Raw genomic sequence first — 19685 nt, 5'->3', positions numbered from 1 at the left:
AATTCCAAATGGGCAGAATTGGAGAAATATAAAATGTAGATCCAGAAAAAAAAATAAATAAAAAAATAAACATTTTGAATATATTGATCTTGATATTGATGTTGTATGAGTATTTTTATATGCACACATTCTTGCCTTCATCTGGAAGCTAACCATAATTTGTAACCAGATCTGTCAACCATAGAAGTTGTTTTTGTAACAGATTCTTTTGTTATGTTTACACAAAAAGCACTTTATTTTGGCAAATATCGAGTTTCTTCCTTCTGAAGCCAAATTGTATTTCCATATAGATACTTTGGGTCTATTGTTAATTCAATTCGGATAAAACTTTTGAGGGAGGATTTCCTTTTCCAACCCTAAATTTGGATTCGAAGTGAGCTAAGTTCACAGCTGTTCTCTATTTTCGCTGCATTTCGAATGTGGGTCCTATTGTGATGAGCTTTAGTGGTATACCGCATGCTCTTTGAATTCTGCGATATAAGGCATCAAGGGGTGAAAATATAGCCATCGTCTTCATATATATATATATATATAGTTCAAATATTTTGAGGAAAACAGAATATATTTGTTAATAAAAGTAATGTAGGCACAGGTGCTAATCTAAAGAAGTGACCTAAGGTGATATTTAATATTACTTAATTAAATATTTAATATTATTAAAAACTAGGAATCATGACTTGCTCACTATGCACATTCAAGGTTTCTTATTGGCAATCATATTCTTAATATAAATGTTTCATGGTGGTCTTTAAACAAAAAAAAAATGAATTTCTGGCCTTCCTTCGTTTACCCAGCATTTTTTCAGAGATGAAAATTAAAAAATTAAAATTTTTTTAACGGAAAAAAATTACTTTAAGTATGAAGTACATAACTACAAAATCAAACATTTAAAGCGTTAGAAATCTTCTAAATTTAAGAATTTTTAATGAACTTATGTTTTTAACTCTTCTAATTGCTTTTTTTTTAAAAGAGTTCAAAATATTTGAACGATTTCCAGGGATTTAAAAGGATTTCTAGAGTTTTCAAGAAATTTTAAGGATAGCAAGGAATGCATGAAGTTTCCAAGGATTCTAATTATTTTAAGGAATGATCAAAAATTTTATACTTTTTATAGAGTTTTAAAATATTCTAAAAATTTTAAGGCTTCGGAGGAATTTCACAAAAACTAATTAAGGGATTTAATATGATTTTAAAGATTTCAAGTGTAATTATGGGATAATAATAACAATTTATGGGATGGTAAGGAATTTTCCTCGGAATTTTCTAACCATTATAAGGGTTTTGAAAGAGTTCATATGATTTAAAAGGTTATCAGATATTTTTAATGTTTTCAAGGGACGTCAGAGAATGTTAAAGATTTAAAAGGATTTTGAAGATTTAAGGCCTTTTTAAAAGAATCCAATTAATTTTCAAACGCTTATAAAATTTTCATGGTAGTACAAAATATTTCAAAGAATTAAAAAAATGTTAGGGCATTTTCAAGGATTTCAAAGATCTAAAGTAAATTTTAACGGAATTTCTAAGAATTTTGAAGATTTTGATGACTGAGGAATTTTATAAGCTTTTAATATATTTAAAAAATGTCCAGGATTTTAGGTGATATTATCTGATTTTATCGAAAATCACGGAAAATCAAAAGAAATTTCTTAAGGATTTAGGAAAATTTCAAAAGGATTTCCCAGACTTAAAGAGTTTATTTAAATAATAAAAAATACATTTCTTTTATTGATAGTAAAAAAGTCATACATTTTAAAGAGGATAGTATTCACATAAAACCTACCGAATGTTTTTCTTTATTGAAAATTCACGTTTTTCTAGTAAAATTTCATCATCTTTTATTTAAGTTCAAAAGAAAATTCATCTTAGTTCAAAATAAATGTCTTGTTAAAAATTTAACCGCCTCCTGAAAAATTCAATTTTTTTCGTTTGAAAATTCCTCTATTTTGTTGAAAATTCAATTAGTTTGTCCAAAATTCAACTATTTTCTTAGAATCATCTTTGTCATCGAAATTCATTTTTTTTCTTAAAACCTCGATTTTTTACATATAAAATTCACCTATTTTCTGGTAGAATTATTGTCATTTTTTATTACGAGCAAAAGAGAAATTCATCCTCAAATGTTAAAAAAATATGAATTACAAATTCAACTGTTTACTTAGAAATTCGTTTTTTTTTTATTTGAAAATATAACTATTTGGTTGAAAATGCAAATTTTGTTGGTTGAAATTGAATCTTTTTTTCTTTGAAAATGAAACCATTTGGTTGAAAATGTATCTTTATGGATTGAAAATTGCACTATACGGTTAACAACTCAACTATTTTGTGAGAATTTAATTAATTTGACAACAATTAAAATATTTTGTTAAAAGGTCATCTTCTTAAGCGAAAATTCAACTGTTTTATTAAAAACTCGACTTTTTGGATGAAAATGAAATTTTTTTTATTGAACTTGAATCTGTTCTTGTTTAAAAATTCCATAATTTTGTGAAAATTTAATTAAGTTGTTAAAAATTAAAATATTTGGTTAAAAATTCATCTTTTTAATCGAAAATTCAACTGCTTTGTTAAAATCTCTTTTTAGCCTTTCTTAGTTCAAAATAAACTTTTTATTAAAAATTCCACTATATCCTGAGACATTTTTTTTGCTAGAAAATTTAACTATATGTTTCAAGATGCAAATACTTTTGGTTGAAGTAAAATTTAAAAAAATTGAAATGTATCATTATTGATTGAAAATTGTAATATTTGGTTAAAAATTCCACTATGGGGTTGAAAAATTAATTTTTTTTTTAAATTCCACTGTTTTATTAAATAATAATGTTTTTTATATAAAAATGTCATCCTTCTCGGTTGATAATAACTATTTTGTTAAAAATACAAATATCTTCTAAAAACTTTTCTTTCCCTTACAATTTCATCTATTTGTTTCAAAATTTATCTTTTCACGATAAAAATTGACATTATCTGATTTAAAATTTAATTATTTTGTTAAAAAATTCATCTTTGTGAGCTGAAAATTCCACGATTTTTGCTATTAATTCAATAATTTTGGTTGCAAATTCCATTATTTGGTTCAAAATTAACTTTTTTGTTGAAAATAAATATTTTCGGGTTTAAAAATTTTAATTTTTGAAGGTTTGTTTTTGTCTTCAGGATTGAAAATTTCTCAATTTTATAGAAAATTAGTCTCTTTTGGCTTAAAAATTCCACAGTTTCACAGAAAATTCATCTATTTTGGTAAAAAATTACACACTCAGAAAAATATTTGTTTGGACCAAACAAATTCTTTCTTTGATTTAAACAAACATTTTTTTGATTCAAACATACGATTATTGAAATCAAACCAATTTTATTTGTATGAAACAAAATCTGTCTTTGATATATGGTCAAATAAATGTTTGTTTTATTTAAATAAACATTTTTGGTGCATTTTTTGTTTAAAATTAATATTTCTAGATTTGATATAATGTAATAGTTTTGTTAAAATTTAGTTTTTTTATTTGAAAATTTATCTCTTTTTTGTTGAAAATACGATAATTTTGTTGTAAATTTGTCTTTTTTTAGTTTAAATTTTTTTTAACTGAAAATTCAATTATTCCATTTTTGGTTGAAATATGAATTATTTGGTTGATCATTAGTTTTTGTTGGATGAATTCAAATGTTTCTGATTTAAAACTAAAATATTTGTTTATTGACATATCAAGTACTATTTAATTTTTTGTTGAAATCCATCTTTTTTGGTAGAAAATGAATCTTCTTGTTCAAAAACTTATCTATTTGATCAAAAATAAGCATTTTGGTTGATAATTTATATTTTCTGTTTAAATATTAAACTATTTTGTAGAAAAATCTTCTCTTTGTTTAGAAATCTTATCTTTTTTTGTTGAAAAAGTAATTGGTTGAAAAATCATCTTTTTGGTTAAAAATGCAACAATTTTGTTCAAAATTTGTCTTTTGGAATGAGATTAACTGTTTTTTGGTTAAAATAAAATTTTTTTTGGTCGACATAATAATTATGCATTACATTTTTCATAAATAATTCATATTTTTTATTGAAAATAAACAGATATTCAAAATTTTGATTCTCTTATCAAAACTTTTTTTCACCTTAAATTGAAAAAAAATACGACGGCGCTTAGCGCGCGATTTATGATGCTTATCAAATAAAAATATATGTAAATAATTTTTTATAATTATATCTAGAAGAAGAAATATTTATTTATCATTCGAAGTAAAAAATATATAATCAATAACAAATATAATAAATAAAATAATTTCATTAATTTATTATATTTGACGAAAATCTAAAACAATTCGAACTGTCTCCGCATTAATCAGAAGTTTCGACTAGTTTCAAAGAGATGTCACTAGCAGTATCCAGTAAAAATGATTTGATTCATTTTAACAAAAACATGCAAGACAAATTTCTACAATTAAAATTAAAACAATTTATAAACAAAATCAATATGTATAAGGGTCCAATATGATAAATAAACTATTATATTAATACAATAATTTACAATAAACAAAAGTAAAATTTTCTTGCAGAGGCTTATTGAAAAGAACAAAGAAAAAATATAGATAACAAGCAATAAAACATATCTAACAATTTTAATTAAATCGATATTTTCCTCTATAATGTAGAAAAAAGTAAGGGAGAAAAATGAAAATCATCTAATGGAAAAATTTTTAGATGGGGTTTTAAAATTGAATAGATATATTTAAAAAGTTCTATATCATCAGTTTCTGGTTCCCCTGAACGTGCCTAATTAGGGAAATCATTAAATGCAAGCTGCTGCAGAAAATTGCAATTTCAGGTTTGGTCTGGGTGAAAATTTAATTGCTATGCTGAAATTCGTTTTTTTAATGCTACAAATTAATTTCTTTGCTCATATGTCTGGCTTTAAATTTTCATCTTTTTGCTTAAAAATTCAAATATTTTGTCAAAAAGTAGTTTGTTTTTGATAAAAAATAAGTTTTTTAAAACAAAAATTGAACTATTCAATTTGTGTTGAAAAATTAATCTTATTAGTTTGAAAATTAAACCACAGGGTTAAAAAATTTAGATAATTTTTTAAAAATCTCTATTTTTTGGTAGGAAAGTAATCGCCTTGGTTGAAAATTAAACTGTTTTGTAGACTTGCATGAAAATGTACATAAATTGTTAAAAATTGTTTTAAAGAATTTTAGATTTAAATTAACGACTTTGGTTTCGAATTAAAAATTTGTGATTCAAATATTAAAAATAATTTTTTTTGTTTCATAATACATCGTTTTTAGTTGAATATTAAACTGTTTGGTGAAAAATCTTGATTAATCATAAATTTTTTTCTTAAAGGATACATAATTATAGCTGAAAATTAATAAATCTGTGTGGTTTAAAACTCAATCACTTTGTTGAAAATTCTTTTTTTTCTGTTAAAAATTAATTTTTCACTGATCATTTAATTGTTTTTTATAAAAGTTTAATTGCTTGGTGCAAAAATGACTTATTTGTTGAAAACTCATTTCTGACTTGAAAATGTAACGTTTTCTAGAAAATGTATTTGTTTATCTTAAAAATTTAACAATTTGATAGAAAATTCAATTGTGTAGTAGAAAATCATTTGCTTAAAATCCGTCTTTTTTGGTAGAAATATAATCGTTTTGTTTAAAAATTGAATTAATTATGATATTTATTCAATTATTCTGTTGAAAATGTAAACTATTTTAAAAAAAGTAACATTATTTGGTCAGAAATTTATCTACATGGTTGAAAGTTGAACTACTTGGTTAAAAATTCATTTTTTTAGTGAAGCATTCATCTCTTTCGTTGAAAATTTAACTATTCAATTTTCAGAAAATTAATCCCAGATCGCTGATCAATCTCTCTAGAAATTATGTAAAGTTCGATATATTTAATTACAAATTTATAATTTTTTAATTAAAAATATTCTGTTTTTGTTGATTTTAGATTGAACTATTCTGTTGAAAATTCGTATTTTTTTGTTTGTTTAAAAATAAACAAGTTGGTTTAACATTGTGTGTGTGTTTTTTTTAATTAATTGAATTAATTTTTTAGGCTGAAAATGTAACTTTTCCATTTTTTGTTCTGACGTGATATTTTTAATTAAAAGTTGATATTTTTTATTAAAAATTAATCTTTTCTATTTAAAAATTTAAAACTTTATCTGAAAATTCATGTATTTTATTGCAAATTCAAATGTTCGGTTGCTAATTTATCTGTTTTGGTTGATTGAGGATTCAACTATTCTGTTGAAAATTCGTATCTTTTGGTTTGAAAATAAAGTAGCTGGATAAAAGATTTTCTTTTTTTAACTTAATTGATTTTTTAACTGAAAATGTAACTTCTATTTTTTGTTCGAACGCAATATTTTTAATTAAAAATTCAATCTTTGTTGATTAAGAGTACAGATTTTAACAGAAAATTTATCATTCATGATAAAAAAGTCATCTTTCTGGGTTAAAAATGAACTTTTTTATTGAAGATTTAACTTTTTGGTGTGGAAATTTCACTATATGGTTTAAAGTTAACCTACTTTTTATCAAACTTTCACAATGGATGCATCATTTTAGTTGCACATTGATCTGTTTTGTAGAAAATCGGTCTCTTTGGCTTGAAAATTCAATGATTTGGTAGAAAATAACTATTTAATTAATTAATTAATTTTTTTCTTGAAACATTTCAAAATTATTGACATTCTTCTAAATTATCTTTCGAAATCTTCGAAAATCTATATTTTGTTCAAAAATGTCGAAATCTTTTCAAATTTTTAATTATTTATGGAAAAGATGAATTTTCAACAGAATAGTTGAATCTTTAACCGAAAAAGATTATTTTTCAAGCAGTTTCACTTTCAACCAAAACATATTTTTAACCATTTTTCGACGGAATAGTTGCATTTTAATAGAAGGAATGAATTTTTAATCAAAATTATGCATCTAAAATTGAAAATTAAAATAGAAAATTAATCTGTTTTGGTTGAGGATTCAACTATTCCTATCGAAAATTCGTATTTTCTAGTTTATAAGACAACAAATTGGTTTAATTTTTAAATACTTAAAAAAAAGCTAAAATTCATTCATTATCTTAGTTAAAAGTTGATCTGCTTCTTAGAAAATTCGTCTGTTTTGCTTGAATATTTAAAAAATATAAAATTATACTATTTGGTTAAAAATTAACTTATTTGTTGATAATTTATATTTTGGTTGTAAATTCAACTATTTGCTTACAAATTTTCCTGCTAAGTTTGATTTAACAGTTTAACCAAATTTATCGTTAAATGATTGTTTTAACTAAAAATTTGGACTTCCATTTTTACAACAACAAAACAATTAATTTAAAATTTAAGTATTTGGTTTAAAATTCGTCGTTCTTGATTGAAAATTCATCTATTTGATTGAGGAATCAACTATTTTGTTAAAAATTTGTTTTTTATTTTAAAAAATGCATTATTTATGATAGAAAAGTCATCTATATGGATTCAAAATGAACTTCTTTGTTGAAGATTCAAGTGTTTTCAGTTGAATTTTATTCATTATTTTTTTGTTTTTGAAAATTTTTACTATTTGGTTGCACCTTGAATGGGTTGATAATTCAGCTATTTTGATCAAGTCATGTTTTTGGTACAAAATTCCACTGTTTTGTTACAATTTTGTACTTTTGGATTGAAAATTATAATTTCTTCGTAATATTTTGAAAATCAGTTTGAAGTTTTAACCAGATAGTTTATATTTTCAAACTCAAAAGATAAATTTTTTACCAAAAGTGAAACAATAAAATTTTTATGTAAAAAAAATTAATAAAAAAACGAATTTTAAACTAGGTGAATTCAATAAAAAAGAAGAATTTTTAACAAAATAATTGAATCCTTAACCAAATTAGATCAATTTTATTTTTGAATCAGAACTGAATTTTCAGCCCAAAAAAATGTTCAGTTAAGAAAGAAAAATGTTTCAATTAAATTGCTAAATTTTAAAGCTAAAAAGACAAATTTTTTTAAAGACAGATGAATTTTGAACAATGAGAAAGTTCACTTTAAAACTAAGAAAGATAAATTATTTATGATAAATTTTTTATCCAGCGCGACGAATTTTCAACTAAACCGTTTAATTTAAAATTTAAAATAAAACTTTTTAACCGAATAAATGAATTTTAAACCACATTGTTAAATTTTTGAGTAAAAAATACATTTTTAATCAAAAATGACAAGTTTAAATTTGCAATTAAAAAATTAGTTTTCAACGGCAAAAAAAGAATTTTCAACGACTTGAATTTAATCAAACATGAAGAATTTTCAATAAAATAGTTGAATCCTCAACCAATTTCAATTTAATTTCAACTACGGAAGATTTTTCAGTCAGAAAAGAAAAAATTTTCCATTGGATTGTGAAATCCTACGTCCAAAAACAACAAAATTTTTTTTATGAAATACTTCAATTTTGTACCCTGAAATACGAATTTGCCAAGAAAAAGTGTTTTTTTTTTTTATCAAATAACTTTTCACCAAAAATTTACATTTTTAAATAAATAGTTGAATTTTCTACTAAAATATATAAAGATTCAACCAAAAAGATGAATTTTCAACACAGAAGATTAGCTTTCCACCAAAATAGAAGAAATTTCAACAATAACAACAAAAGAATTTTTAACCAAACTGTTGCAAAATTTACCATAAAAGATTAAATTTTTATGAAAAAAGATAAATTTTTAAACTAAAAAGACAAATTTTCTGAAAAAAATTGAATTTTGAACTGGAAAATAACAAATGAAAAAAAAGTTGATTTACAACAAAATCGTAGAAAATTCAACAAAATTGATGAATTAACAAAAAAAAAAAAGGAATTTTTTCCAAATTGTTTGAACTTTCATATAAGTAGTTGGATTTTAAACCGAGAAAGATGAATTCGACATTTCAATTAAAATGGTCAATTTTCAACCTTGATGAAATAGTTAATTTTTCATTAAAAAAGATTAATTTTTAACAAGAAAAAAAAATTATTTTTAACAAAATATTTGCTACCTATTGATTATACCACCATATTTGCTACCTCAATCAAAATGTATTAATTTTTAACCCAACGATTTTATTTATCACAAAGACAGAAAAATTTTCTCCCAAAATAGTTGAATTTCTAATTCAAAAAGATGGATTTAAAAAAATAGTTGATTTTTTTAGCAAAAACATCAATTTTGAACACAATAGATAAATTTTTATCTAGAAAAGATGATTCTTCAACCGAGTAGTTAAATTTGTAACTAAAATGGATAAAGTACTAACCAAGAATGAAATAGTTCAATTTTAAATAAAAGGAAATTTGCAACCAAAAATAAAAAGAATTTTCAAAAAAATATTAAAAATTTTAAACCAAAGAGATGAATTAACAAAACAAAAATGAATTTTTAACAAAGTTCAACTTGCAATCCAGTTGTTGAATTTTTGACAAAAATATTAGTTTCCAATAATATGTTTGTTTTTCAACGAAATGATTAAGTTTCAAACAAATATTAGAATTTTTAATCAAACAATATGACTCCTAAATCAAAAATATAATAGTAGAATTTTTAACTAAAAAGAATAAACTTTGAACCAAAAATAGTTGGATTCTCTTACTGGGTTCTTCCAATTCAGTTCACTTCGATACTAATGGACCCGAGTAAAGAGCTTTAAACTATGACTTTGTGAAGCTCTTCACATGAGGTTATTGCTAGAGATTGATCAGCGACTTGGATCGGAGGAGTGTCGTGAAACCAAAGAATTCTTTTTAAATAATAAAATAATTCTTTTGAAAAATTTCCCTTCCATGTTAAAAATTCTCTGCTCCATGTGAAAATATATTTCTTTACGGAAACGTAAAGAGTAAATTGAGGTAATCTGAAAAATCTGCGACTCTGGATAAGAAGAAATTACTTTCTAAATTGACCAAAATTATGAAAATAATGAAAACTTGAATTTTTCTGCGATCAGAAGTAAATTGCCGGTTTTTTAATTAATTTCCCGATATCCCGGGCAAATTGCCTTCCACATAATATAATATCCTCCTTCTTGCCGGTAAGGAAGTGTTTTTTCTTACCATGGAACCAACTTAAAAATTGTTATTATATGTTATAATTATTTATTTTTATTATTGTATTATATTATTATATTATATTGGTTATCTACGAGGACACTGTACTTGCAGATTTCATTTGACTTGAAACTGCACCTGGTGGCTGCAGCCCGACATACAGTCAAAGCTGGCGCGTTGCATTTTACAGGCGCAAAAACATTCATTTTTTAATTACAAACAAAAAACAACAAAAAGAAAATTTTAGAAAAAATCGCTCTTCTCCGTCGAGTAAAATTGTCTTTAGATTATGTGGTTGAAATATTACAATAAACGATTGATCTTTGACAACATATTATGTATCTGAAGAAAACCCGAGTGATTTTAAGAGCCTTAAGGATCGCCCTTTAAAACTACCTCAGGGCGGATCACAAAATTAAAGTTCGACCTTAGTCACAAATTATCAAAGTAAAGGCACAGAATGAATTTGCAGACCTTATAATTGCCCAGGCGAAATTTTGCTGATCGGAATTCATTCCGAAATCTGTATCCGAACCAATGCGAATTAATTCGAACCAATCCAAATCAATTCAACCCAATCCGAAAAAGTTCTCAATTGTGTTCTATCGAAATCAGTTCAAAATTAATCCGTCTCAATCCGATTCAATTCGAATGAGTCCAAACAATATTTTGAATCCGAATAAATCCAAATTCGGTTTGACCTGAACCGATTTTCAATCAAAATTAATCCAATTAAATCCGAACTGAAAATTTAGTTTGGGTTGGTTCGGGTTGAACCGGATTGAGGCGGATTAATTGTTAACCGATTCGGATCGAACGAAATGTTGAAATTGTTTCCTGTTTGTTTCAGATTGATTCGGGTTGGTTCGGATAGAGATTTCGAAATACATCGGAATGCATTCCTATTCGAAACTTTCGCCAGAAAGTTTCCTTTTTTCCCACAGAATAATTTTTTTTTAAATTCACCAATTGACTATCGGTTATTAAATAACGGAATTCGTTGGTTCTATACCAGGGGACTATATTTATGTGAAAATGAATAGAGAGAAGTTCAGTGTGTCCTTGCCCCAGTTCCCTTGGGGGTGTGAAGTTGGGTTGGTGGGAAAGTGGGAGAAAGGGGTTGGTGGTGGGAGCTGGACCGATTATAGGGCATCGAAGGGGAAATAGCCATTTACACACAGACACAAACCACACATTTATACGATTTTCTGTATCTTTCTTGATTTATCCTGATACTCTCTGAATATCGACGATATCAGGTGGAGAGGAATGAAAAGAAGAAGCTGTAGAACCGCGACCTGGGTCAACAACAGGAAATTGAATAAAAACACGTTTTAATAAAGCTATGTAAATTAAATTGAATTTTCAAATTTAAAATGTAATATCAGATATTTATTAATGTGTTTCGCTATATTTTAATTTGCAACAATCTTTAAACAATTAAACTAAAAAAAGTCAAGTTTTGTAACAATAGATGACTTTTTTGAGCTAATGTTTTTTAACGGCTTTGTAAACTAAATTTATAAAACCCAATAAGAAATGCAATTACTTTTCTTGGTAGAAAGTTAACTTTTTTTAAAAACATTATACGAATTGAAAACTATTTATTATTATGGTTCAAATGAATAGGACCGTGGGGTGTATTTTACAGTTGATGAATTTGCCTAATTTATTCGACAAAAGGAATTATTAAGATAATTTAATATTGAAGTTGCAGTACTCAATTAGTACATTATTTATAATAATATAGATAAATTTTATTCATTTTTGGGTCACATAACTAATTTGAATTAAACCTCTGATCATATTTTTAATAATATTATTTTTATATATAAAAAACTATTAAATTTTTATACAATTTGAACCAATCAACTAATTAATTTAATATCTAATAAAATAGAAATTTTAATTTATAAAAAGTAATTTATTTTTTTGAATTAAAAGTAAATTTCGTTTAATAATTTAAGTGTAACAAAAATATTTACGAAATAAAAATTATATTAGAAATTTAATTTTTAATTAAATATTAATAAATGTGTGTGCGTATAAATGGTATTATATAAATTTTCTAACAAAAAGGGTGAATGAATATAATAAGTTTATTATCATTTTGGTTCATAATTTATTTTTTTTGATTAAAAAGTAAATTCTTTGTTTCAAAACTTAATCACTATACAGAAAATTTAACTATTTCATTTTTAGCTGAAAATTAATTGTTTTTACTTTAAAGTTCAACTACCTGGTTGAAAAATTAATTAGTTTGATCAAAATTAATTCCTTTTTTGGCAGATTGATCAATTTAGTTGAGAAATAATTTTTGCTTCTAATTGAAATATTTTGTTGAAAAATCCTCTTTTTTTGGTTGAAAATCAATTTTTTTAATTAAACATTTAACTTCTTGGTTAGAAATTAATTTTTTTATTGAAAATTCATATATTTTGTGGAAAATTCGTAATTATAAGTAAAAAATTAATCTTCATTATTGAAAGTTCAACTACCTTATTAAACATTTATTCTATTATTTGAAGCTTTAACTGCTTTATTGAAAATTAGTTTTTTTTCTCTTAATGATAATAATTTTTTAAAATTAAAAATTGATTTTTTGATCTTTTTTATTTCTTTAATTCCATTTTTTCATACAACTTGATCGCTTATAGATTAAATGTGCATTATTTGGTTGAAAATCCACGTATTTTGTTAAAAAGTCGTTTTAAAAAAAATAAAAAATAATTTTTTTATTGAATATTCATATTTTTGTGTTAAAAATTCATTTTATTAGTTAAAGCTTTAACTGTTCTGTTGAAAATTCGTTTTTTTATCCTGATTACAAATTATTTTTGTTATCTTTTTATTTTTTGTTAAATTTATTTTTCCTAAAAAAATTGATTGTTTTTAGATTATAACTAAAGTATTTATTTTAAAATTCATGTATTTTATTGAAAATTGGTTTTTTTGTAATTGAAAAATAATTTTTTATTGAAAATTCATATTTATTTGTTAAAAATTCATTTTATTAGTTGACGCTTTTACATTTAAACATTATTTTTTAATACTTTTTATTTATTTTTTAATTCCATCTTTCCTTAAAAATTGATCGAGTTTGAAAAAGTTAAATTATGTGGTTGGAAATTCATGGATTGATTTTTAAAGTCGTTCTTTAAAAATGAGAAATAATTTTTTTATTGAAAATTCATAGTTTCGTGTTAAAAGTTCAACTGCTTTGTAGAAATTTCGTCTATCTGGGTTAGAAGTCCTATTATTTTAGTAGCAAATTCAACTATTTTCTCGAGAAATCACTTTTTCGTTTAAAATTCAACAATCTGGTTAACAATTTTTATCTATCTGGGCTGAAAAATATTTCATGGTTAACAATAAATTGTACCCTTTTCTTTAAAATTAATCATTTTTGTTCAAGAATTCACATTTTTTAGTTTAAATATTCAACTACATATTTTGTTGAAAATTCGTTTTCTTTTTCGTGATTTAAACATTATTTTTTAATCTTTTTTATTTATTTTTTAATTCCATCTTTCCTTAAAAATTGATCGAGTTTGAAAAAGTTAAATTATGTGGTTGGAAATTCATGGATTTATTTTTAAAGTCCTTCTTTAAAAATGAGAAATAATTTTTTTATTGAAAATTCATAGTTTCGTGTTAAAAGTTCAACTGCTTTGTAGAAATTTCGTCTATCTGGGTTAGAAGTCCTATTATTTTAGTAGCAAATTCAACTATTTTCTCGAGAAATCACTTTTTCGTTTAAAATTCAACAATCTGGTTAACAATTTTTTTCTATCTGGGCTGAAAAATATTTCATGGTTAACAATAAATTCTACCCTTTTCTTTAAAATTAATCATTTTTGTTCAAGAATTCACATTTTTTAGTTTAAATATTCAACTACATATTTTGTTGATAATTCGTCTTTTTTCATTGAAATTAAACTATTTTTGATTTAAAATTTATATTTTTTACTTAAAAATTCAACTTTATTGTTAAAAGGCCATCTTTCTTGGTTAAAATTTAAACTTTTTGTATGAAAATTCGACTTTTTTAACGAAAAATTCGCCTCTGTATGTTACAAATAAAACTATTTGGTTGTAAATTCAATTGTTTTGTTGACCATTAATTGTTTATCGTTGAGAATTCAACTATATGGTTGAAAAAAAACTGTTTTGTTGAAAATGTATTTATTTTGTTCATCAGTGGGGCAAAATAACAACAACAAAATGTTTTATAATACGATTTCGGCGACAATTTTAAATCGATTTCAAAATATATATTTTTTTTAATGAAAGAGAATTAAAGGCCAATTTAAAAAAATTATTTTCATCTACTTTATTTAAACATAAAGTTGAAAAAAATGTTTTGAACGTTTAAAATACAATTTGTAATTGTTTACAACTTTTTCAGAATAATAGTTTTAAATTATACAAAATTTGTAAATACTAAGAACGAACGTTTAAATTTTCATTTTTTTTTTAATTTAAAAAAATCTCAACTGAATGAATAGCATTAAAAAATAACAATTAAAAAATTTATTTTTTGTATTTTTACAATATTTTCTTATCATCATTCAAGAAAGAAATCGCTTAAGTGAATATTTAAAAACACTGTACAAATTTTCACAGAATTTTTAAAGAAAAAAACTTAAGAATTATTTGGAAAAATAACCATGTTTTTAATATCGCCAAACGGTTGTGATGCACAGTGGGGCGGGCATAATGACAAAAAAAATGTTCAAAATAGGATTCCTGACCAAAAATAAGAAGTTTTGTAATTCGATTCCCAATGGAGTGAAGAAGGAGTAGGATCTTTTTTTCAAGAAATAATTTTCATTTAATTATTATTATTTATTTATTTTTATTTATTTTTATTTATTTTTATTTATTTTTATTACTGATGATTGAAACTGGATGATTCCCTCTCCCCAAAAACATTAATTTTTCTATTTTGATAGAAGAAAAAAATATTAATAATAATTTTTTTGCAGAAAAGGAAGTTCGTAAATATTGCAATATGCATGTGAAGGTCGTGGCAGATGAAGAAGGCTATGTGAGGACTCCAGGATATCCTCTCTATTACCTGGGAGAAAATTCATGTGGATGGATTTTTAAATCTCTTCCTGGTCAGAGGATAGCGCTGACTATTCACGACCTTCATATTCGGGGTAAGTGCCTTTTTCTACTCGAGAGCTTTGAAACCACTCAAGGCTGTTACTCTTATAATTTTTTACTATGAAATATTATCCACGAAATAGGTCTTAAAAGAAGTAAAAATTTGAATTGTTGCGGGAAATGTACAGGAGGGAGTCGTTCTTAGGTCGCTCCGTGTACTCCATAATAGCCTGCTTGTATCACAGCCCAAAATGCTTTTTTTAAACTTGTTTACTTGGATTGTTGCTTCCGGTTATAAGATTCGTACAAAGGTCATAAAATTCGATTTTTTAGAATATAAAAATCTCTTTGAATTGACCTTTACTAGAACCCTTTGTGGCTAATACGTTGGGAGAAATTTATTTCCTAATACTATAATCATATGCCTCTGTGTAGATATGATTAAATTGGAAGGTTGAAATTATTCAAAAAGATATGGTCCAAGCATGCTGTTATCGTGTACACGGAGCGACTCAAGTATGAGTCCCGTCTGTATATTTCCCGCAACAATGCAAGTCAAAAATACAAGGACTACATTAAACATTAATTCGATTTTTATTCAATTCTTTTAATTTCCAGATCGTGAACCTGATGGAAGTTGTGTGGACGTTGTAAGAGTGCGAGACAGTGGAAGTACAGTTTACGAAAATTGTGGAACTGTGGCTGGAGATACTATAATTTCAAACACGAATTTGGTGACTGTTGACCTTATTGCGTCTGAGGAATTTTATCCTGCTCGCGGATTTTTGTTGCAATATAAAGGTAATAATTTTCTTAATAATTTATTGCAATTTAATTTTAAAAAATCTTAAGATAGAGAAATTAATTTTTAACACCAAAAACCAAAATTATGAATTTTTCACCGAATAGTGGAATTTTCTACCAAATTGTTGATTCCTCATCCAAACATTATAATTCAATTTTCAAGTATTAAAAATCAATTTTCGATAAAGACATCATTTTTTAAGAAAAAAATGGAAAAGTTATAATTTAAGTTCAAAAAGCAATTCTCAATCATAACAAAAAAATGATTTTTCTACAAAATAGTTACATTTTAAACAAAAGAGATGAATTTTTAACTAAAATGATGAATCTTGAATAAATTAATTTTGAACAGAAGAGTTTAAACCAAAAGATTTGTTTAACCCAGGAAATTAATTTTCTATAAATGGAATAGTTTAGTTTTTTATCAAAGAAATTCGTATTTAAAAAAAGTTAATTTTAATCCGAATAGTTTCATTTTCTACCAAATTGTTAAATCCTCAACCAAACCAGATTAATATAGAACCAAACAGTTGCATTTTTAACCACAAAAGATGAATTTTCAACAAAGAAAATTAAATTTTGAAAAAAAAACTATTTGTTTAAGTACATGAATTTTCAACTAGAAAAAATATATTTTCGACTAGAAAAGATAAATTCTGAACCATATGTGATACATTTTTTGTAAAAAATATTACTTTTCAACAAAAAATGGAATAGTTACATTGTTAGTTAAAAACATTAATTCTTAACTAAAAAAAAGTGAATTTAAAAAAGAAAACATTTTTAAGAAAAAAAAATTAGTTTTTAACTTAAATTATGAGTTCAAAAAAAAAAAATAATTTTCAACAAAAAAGTTCAACCCAAGGATGATTCAGAAGATTGATTTTAAAAAAATGGAATAGTTAAATTTGTAGCCAAGGAGGCGAATTTAAAAAAATATATTTTTTAATTATTTCAACTTCCAGCTGAGCACTTGAATTTTCGACCAATAAGAAAGATGAATTTTTAAATATTTTGCTAAATTTTTAATCAAAAAGATTCAGCAAGAAGTTTAATGTTCTACCAGAAATCACGAATTTTCAAAAAAATTGTTTAATTTTAAAGCGAAAAGGACGAATTATTTACAAGATTTTTGATTTTCAAAACCAAAAATATAATTTTGTAACAAAAAAGGTAATTTCCCACTGAGAAGTTAAATTTTTATTAAAATAGTTTAACCTTTTAACCATATAGTTCAACGTATAACTCAACAATATAAATTGATGAAAAAAAGTTCACTTACAGTCTGATAGTTTAATTTTCTTCCAAGCTGTTGAATCCTCAACCAAATCAGATTAATTGGGAATCAAATAGTTTTATATTTAATCAGAAAAGATTTTAAACAAAATTCATGAATTTTTAACGAAAAATATCAAATTACGATTTACAATGACAATGTTAAACAATAAATAAAACTGGTACATTTTTGATTTAAAAAAATTAATTCTCAACAACAAAAAAACGGATTAAAAAAAAAAACTAGTTACATTTTCAACAAAATATATCAATTTTTAATTAAAATTATCAATTTAAAAAAAATGTGTTTGCAAAAAAATAATTCAACCGAAAAGTTGATTTTAAACCAAGAAGATTAACTTGCTAGAAATGGAAAAGTTAAATTTTTAACCGAAGAGATGGATCTTCGACAAAAAATGAATTTTCAACAAAATACATGAATTTTCATATAGGAAAAAGCCATTTACAATAAAACATATCAATTTTCAATCAAAATTGGAATTCTTCAATTTTCAACAAAAGAAATAAATTCTTGACCAATTTATGATTTTCAAAAAATGTGTGTAGCAGTGGGGCCACACGGTAGAAGTGAAACTTTGCATATGCACTTGGCGTTGTATAGAGTACGAGGACGCTCATGAGTGAGAAGGAGCTTGCATAGTGGTGGAGTAGTGGGGATTCCGCATATTTGTGTGTGGGAGGGAGAGGACACACACAGGTTGTTTTCTTATCGTGGCAGTAGTGGGGATACCGAAGAGGATTGTTCAGAATGATTGTGAATCTCCACACAAAAAAGAGACGCGATTACACAAAGAAGGTATAGAAAGTATACTTGTAAGCGAGAGAAAGAGACTTTCTTTCGTGCGTTCGTTTTTTTTTAATTCACTCCAATCCCGAAAGAAGTTTCACTTCAGAAACAAGAATTTTCAACATAAGAGTTTAACCAAAAAGGTGATTTTTTCACCCGGAAGATTAATTTTCTAAAAATAGAATAGTTAAATTTTCAACCAAGGAGGTGAATCTTGAAAATTATGAATTTTCAACAAAAACGTTAATTTTCAAGTGAACAGTTTAATTTTCTACCAAATTAGTGAGTCCTCAATCAAATCAGATTAATTTAGACCAAAAAATTGTGTTTTTAATAAAAGAAGGATAAATTCTCAAACAAGAAGATTTTCAATTAATAGTATTAATTTTCAATAGAGAGTTCCACCGAAAAGATGATTGTTTAACCCGGAAGTTTAATGTTCTACCAAATTGTTGAATCCTAAACCAAAACATATTTTTTTAGATCAAAACCATAGCATTTTCAATGAAAAATGATGAATTTTCAACCAAGAAGATTAATTTTCTAGAAAAAAGACGATTTTTTAACAAAATACAAGAATTTCCACGAAATAGTTGAATTTTAAACTAGAAAAGATCAATTTTTAATTAAAAGTATCAATTTTCAACCAAAATTGGAATGGTTAAATTGTTAGTTAAAAAAAATTCTCAACAACAAAAAAAAACGAATTTTCAACCAAATACTTAAATTTTTCAACAACGAGATGAATTTTCAAATAAAATGATGAATCTTTAACACACAAAAAAAAAGAATTTTCAACAATAAGAGTTCAACCCTAAAGATGATTTTTTAACCTGACAGAATAATTTTCTCAAAATGGAATAGTTAAATTTTCAACTTAAAAAGAATAATTTTGAATAAAAAAATCACGAATTTTCAACAAAGAAGATTAATTTTCAACAAAGCTGTAAAATTTGAAAGCAAAAGGACGAAATTTCCTATTCAAAACTGTTGAATTTTCAAGCCAAAAATATTATTAAAAGAAAAAAGAGTTAAATTTCGAAGAAAAAGTTAAATTTTCTAAAAAAAATTAGTTTAGTTTTTAACAAAAAAGTTCATTCTTAAACGAATAGTTTAATATTCTACCAAATGGTTGAAATCTCAATCAAAAAAGAATTATTTACATCAAAAGTGCATCAAAAATTTACATCAAAAGTGCATAAATTTTTATGTTCAACCCAAAAAATGATTTTTTAACGATTTTGTTCATATTTTTGCAAAAAAAAATGTTTTCATTCCCAGTCGTCTTAACCAGCATATCTATATGTTTTTGGGGTCGCTAAATCCGAATCCGCTGTCCACATAACCCAGTTGGCTTATATTTTTTCGAAAAACGCAAAAATAGACGTAAGCTCGACGAAAACAGCGATTTTTCGTGTATATTTTTGTAAAGAAAGAAAAGTTCATGTCCGGAGCCAACTGGTTTATTTGGACACCGGATTCGGATTCAGCGACCCAGAAACCATATAGATATGCTGATTAAGGCCACTGGGCATGAACATTTTTTTTTTAGTACACACAAAAAACCGCTGTTTTCGTCGATTGTACATCTATTTTTGCGTTTTTTAAAAAAATAAGA

At 24.7% G+C, this 19685-nt stretch overlaps 1 protein-coding gene across 1 annotated transcript in view; it reads left to right on the top strand.

Annotated features, from left to right (window-relative positions):
- The window catches only part of LOC117167454, a 131805-nt gene that overhangs the window by 44978 nt on the left and 67142 nt on the right, over positions 1-19685 (top strand). Inside the window, exons 5-6 of the mRNA XM_033352409.1 lie at positions 15057-15233; positions 15799-15981. Of these exons, the coding sequence (XP_033208300.1) occupies positions 15057-15233; positions 15799-15981 (360 nt within the window). The remainder of the gene's footprint in view (positions 1-15056; positions 15234-15798; positions 15982-19685) is intronic.

This window comes from Belonocnema kinseyi, chromosome 2, assembly GCF_010883055.1.
Source record: "Belonocnema kinseyi isolate 2016_QV_RU_SX_M_011 chromosome 2, B_treatae_v1, whole genome shotgun sequence".
Classification (NCBI taxonomy): domain Eukaryota; kingdom Metazoa; phylum Arthropoda; class Insecta; order Hymenoptera; family Cynipidae; genus Belonocnema; species Belonocnema kinseyi.
This window is presented reverse-complemented; position numbering and strand designations above follow the sequence as displayed.